Below are 5,258 nucleotides of genomic sequence, written 5' to 3' on the forward strand. Positions count from 1 at the left end.
GCAGCCCCTCAGGGATCCCAGCAGCCCCTCAGGGATCCCAGCAGCCCCTCAGGGATCCCAGCAGCCCAGGGCAGCCCTGGATGGTGGCTCAGGTTCCTTAGAAAGACTCTGGAGCACACACATTCCCAACAGCCTCTTTCCAGGCATCCTGAATGCCAGACTCAGAGGGCAGATGACTGATAGCAGGAACATGACCCCAGAACTTCATGATAACACACTCTCCTCTCTGATCTGCTTTTTAGTTCAAAGATGTCAGGAAAACCATAAAGGACATTAATCTCCTTCAAGCCACCTTTGAATGGACAATGTGACCCACAGGCCACGCTGTCTGTCCCCTCAGGGCATCTGCAGAGTGCAGAACATCACACAATTGCTTTATTATCTGCTACAAAGCCATGGCAGAAAGTGGGGCTATTGTACAAGCCCTTTCAGTACTGAATTATATCCCTTGTCTTCAGACAGGAACACATTTAACAGACACTTGAAATGGAGCACAACCCTTCAGAAAACAGAACAAAAAAAGCCATGACAATCCTGAGGCAAAGCTTGAGCTAAATATAAAAAGAGGCCAACTGTGAACCATGTTTATCAAGCGAGCAGCACCACGTTTCCAAGCTCTTGGGTTAGATAAGAGCCTCCTGCCCCTCCACAAGCCCCCAAGAGCAAACAAACAAGTGAGTAAATTCTTCCACTTGGGTGTAGCCAGGCTGCTCAGGGCCTGGGAAAGCCTTGCTTGCAAAATTTTTTTGGCAACAAGCAGCAGGGCTTTTGGCTTTCACTTCTTTTTACTGTTCTGCAGCTAAGCAAGAAAACAGATGGGCCCTTGCAGGCTATCAAGGTGTTTAACATCCTTTATGTCATTTCATTGCACATCTGCTCAGAAAATAAGAATAGTATTGTCAAACTGTTCAGGTATTTATAGTTCAACCAGAGCAGTCCCCTGAAAATGGGGTGAAATGTTTCAGGTCAGCTCATTTCACCATTACACTGGCACAGGTTGCCCAGAGAAGCTGTGGCTGCCCCTGGATCCCTGGAAGTGTCCAAGGCCAGGCTGGACAGGGCCTGGAGTCACCTGGGCTGGTGGAAGGTGTCCCTGCCCAGGGCAGGGAGTGGCACTGGACGAGCTTTAAAGTCCCCTCCAACCCACCCACTCTGTGACTGATTCTATGATTTCATGTGCCTAATTCAAGTTTGAAGGCTGATGTGCTCCCTCTGCTTCTCCTTGAACCTGAGCAGCTGGAGAGCTCTGAACTAGAAGCACTTGCATCATCTGTCTGGCTTCCTGTTCCAGGCACAGGTCCTGACCTCAGGAATACTGAGCTGCTTTGGAATTCATTAGAAAGAAGCAGCACACTCGAGGTGCCCCAGCAGCCTTCCCTCACAATTTGTGTTCCTTTCACAAGTCTCTCATAAAGAAACCAGAGGAAGAAAACTATGTGGGACAAGACTGTATTTAAATTTGCTCCATTTAGTCAGTCACCCTTGTTAATCTGACAGTTGCAACTCAAATTCCACCGTGAAAGTCATGTTTGATGAAATGATATCCTTTCACAAAGATGACAAATCTGCAAACAAATCAACTGTCAGCGTGACAAATTTGAGAACAAATATCACAAGCTAAACAAGAAGCATTTGTACATTTATTTAATATCAGAAGCTAAACAAGAAGGATTTGTACTCTTATAACAATAAGAAATAACAGACTATAAGGAAATAAATTGCCATTCTCTATTAGCAAGCAGCTGATATGGGTTTTTTGCCACTTCTCTTAAGGCCCCGTTGACCTGTTCAAGAGAAACAGAAGTGAGGACAGAAACTTGCTGTGCCCAGTCAGAGCTTCTTCACCCTCCACCACAGACTGGCAAGTCATCAGCACCAGAGATTCGTGAGCTTATCAAGCTCCTTCATCTAATTCAAAGAAAATGCTTCCTCCTTCACTGTATCAAGCCATGTGACTGGATTCAGAAACAGAAGTACCAAGGGTTTTTATTCAAAATGTATCCCCAGTTTTTTCCCGTGCTGAGAAGTCAAAGACATCCAGGTTTCTATCCCTGACATGCAGGATTTTATCCCCACATCAGGTACTCCACAAACCTCAGAAGGCTCAAACTTCACAAGGAACATTTAAAAAAAACACATAATAAGTGTGTTACAATACCTGCAACAGGTCTTCACTGAGTACCTCCGTTTTCTCAGCCCTGAGGGAGGAAAAAAGACATTGTCAGACAATTGGCAAGTTCAGGGTCAAAGATTGCCTCAACAATTCCAACAAAACCTGCTCAGTTCCAAGTTAGAATCCCATTACAACCATTGCTGGAAACACCCCCATGTCCCCCATGTCACACAGAGCCCTTGCTCCCAGCACAGGGAGCTTGGGAAGCCCTGACATTCCTGGAATCCCCAGCCTGCAGCACAAGCTCTCCATGGTCCTTCCAGCCTCACATGGATGAACCCAGAGCAAAGCAGAGCCCTGAGTCCCTTCCCTGAGTGCACAGGGGTACTGAGGCACCTGGAGCTTCACTCCATGTTGGGAATCCACCTTAAAACATCTTGTATCAATACACCTCAATGAAAAGGAAGATAAAGACATGAGGAAAGCAGGAGAGGCTTTTCATCTTTTTGTATCTGAGCACTGCAGAGCTTTGTCCATCAGCAACCAGTGGAAATGGCAGCCTGAGCCTTCCCTTAACCCCACACACCCCCCCTTCACCAGAAACCTCCCACTGCCTTATTCTGCTGAATTCCATAATACTAAAACAACAGAAAAGATTTGGTACTTAGAAAGCTCATCACAAGTTAATGGCATTCCCAGAAAAGGTCTAACCTCGATAGAAAAATGCTGAATACTTACACACACTTCCAGACAAAATACTCTCACTTGCTACAAACATACTCCAACCTTTACATACACAGTTCCACACCTTCTTCTGATCCCAGTTTACACATAAACGTTGAATTGTTTAATGTGGACACAGATTTATTTGTTGTTGGCTCACTGGGTCTAAGTGTCCCATCCCACCTTTGCAACAATGACAAATCCAGCTCTCCCTGATCTCCTCCACTCACTGCTCACAGTTACTACACCTTTACACCATGGAGCACTTGGAGGGACTCCGGGATTCCCTTTTCCTATTCAGAGGGTTTCCCCTCCCTGCTGTCAGTCTCTCAGCTCCTACAGACTTTATCTGATCCTCAATCTGTCTAATAAGCCACTGCAAGTCTAGGCATGTACAGAAAGCTCATTTTCCTGATCAGGCTTCATCAGCTGAACATTCCAAACACCTCCAAGGACAAGATTCCTTCAGGTTTGGGTTTGTGTTTTTAAGGCATTTGACTTCAATTTCATGGCACATTATCTGCTTGAACTAGTTGTGAACCATAAGGTGTTTAATAATTAAATACCAGAATAAAGTAATGCTCAAAACATCAACCAGACTCAAACAAAAGCCCCCGAAATACTCTGACAGCACTTGAGTATTTATTTGTCGAGGAAAACACAGAACAGATTGATAAACTTTTCTCTTACCCAAATAGAAATATTTTGTCTGATGGAAATTACATCCTGTTAGAGAGTAATTATTTATTTTTATTTTCTTAGCCCTGCAAAATTACTAGAAATTACTAGAAATTACATGGCAGCACTACACTGTAAGAACACCCCAGTTAGAGCAGCACATTCTTAAACAGATTTTGATCTCACCTTAAGTGGCAACTACTCCACAAGTCAGCTAACTGGTTTGATAGGAGAGTCATGGAATGGTTTGGGTTGGAAGGGACCTTGAAGATCATCCCATTCCACCCCCTGCTGTGGGCAGGGACACCTTCCACTAGCCCAGGTTGCTCCAAGCCCTGTCCAACCTGGCCTTGGACACTTCCAGGGCTGGGGCAGCCACAGCTTCTCTGGCAACCTGTGCCAGTTCCAAATGTATTAAGATTTTCTAGTTGAAACAACCAGCATTTAACAGCAGGTGACCATGGCAGTTTGCTGGAGCCCCAGCAGCTCAACTGCCAGTGGGCTTGACCTTCCCAAGGCAACCTGGAAAAGCAGCGGAGACAGGGCAGTGCCTCAGGGGGAGTACAGGGATTAACTGTGCCCAAGAGACTGGGGCAGAAGGAACAGGAGAGCAGCCACCTTCTCCATCATTACAGACATTTGGATCATCATCTGTACATGGATCTCCACTGCACAGATACATTTGTGGATGATCCATCCCTGGAAGTGTCCAAGGCCAGGTTGGACGGGGCTTGGAGTGACCTGTGATTGTGGAAGGTGTCCCTGCCATGGCAGGGGGTGGAACAAAATGAGCTAGAAATCTGTTTAAGAAAAAAAAGCAACAGGTTTCTTCATCCCCATTGCAGAGCTGAAGCTCCCACTGCCCTGGGCTGGGAGCAGGGAAAGGCGGATTACAGGCGTTCCAGGAGGTCCTTCCCCCAGTGCTGACACACTTACCCTGACATGCTCCAGAACAGGCACCACAGAGCCAAGATCTGACAGACCAGAAGGCCCAGCCTGAACCCAACCAGCAGTTTGGGAAATTAAACAGCCACCCTGGGTGGTGCAACTCAAAACAACTTCTAAGAACCGCCCGAGCCCTCAGAGCTGGGTACGTGCACATCCTGAACCCACAGAGCTCTGATCCCACAGCACAGCCTCTCACTGACAGCTCCTGGGACTCCTCCCACCCTGCAGCAACAGGCAAACCACTACAAGATTTGGAAATTCACTTTTAGCTCCTGGGAATCACAAAATGCATTTTGTATCAGTTATCTTTAGAGGTAACTCTAAAGAGCTCCTATTAATATTATTCCATATCTGTGTTCTACAGAACCTTTCATTAGACTACTATAAAGTTACTGGATGTTTTTGAATGGTTTTAGCCACAACATTAATGAAAAACCCACCACATAGAACAGAGCTTCCACACAGCTTTAGAATCATGAATAGATGTCTGCTTCCCTTCCTTTTTCCTAGGAAATTATATCCATTGGAATGAAAAGCAATGACAGCTCAGAACTGTGCTAGCAAAACTTTGTTCCCATTTTAAATCTGGCTACCCACAGTCTATGGATAATTTTATATATTTATCTTTAGCACTCCTTGTACACTGAACCAGTTTGTCAAGGATCTAAAGTCCCAGCTGGACACCCTGGATGTCCTTGGAATCAGGGATGCTCTCCCAGGCCCGGGTGGCAGCAGGAGCGTGGCCAGGCCAGGCGGGTCAGAACAGCACTGATGATGATGTCAGGCTCGGAAGTGC

General features: G+C 46.0%; 1 protein-coding gene across 1 annotated transcript in view; it reads right to left on the reverse strand.

The window, feature by feature from the left end:
- The window catches only part of ARHGAP17 (Rho GTPase activating protein 17), a 28,134-nt gene extending 23,676 nt beyond the window's left edge, over positions 1–4,458 (reverse strand). The window contains exons 1-2 of the mRNA XM_027684056.1: positions 4,451–4,458; positions 2,159–2,198 (exon numbers count right to left, since the gene is read on the reverse strand). Of these exons, the coding sequence (XP_027539857.1) occupies positions 2,159–2,198; positions 4,451–4,458 (48 nt within the window). The remainder of the gene's footprint in view (positions 1–2,158; positions 2,199–4,450) is intronic.
- Positions 4,459–5,258: the final 800 nt, after the last annotated feature.

The sequence above is a fragment of the Neopelma chrysocephalum genome, unplaced genomic scaffold (genome assembly GCF_003984885.1).
Source record: "Neopelma chrysocephalum unplaced genomic scaffold, ASM398488v2 Primary Assembly neopelma1_65b, whole genome shotgun sequence".
Lineage (NCBI taxonomy): Eukaryota > Metazoa > Chordata > Aves > Passeriformes > Pipridae > Neopelma > Neopelma chrysocephalum.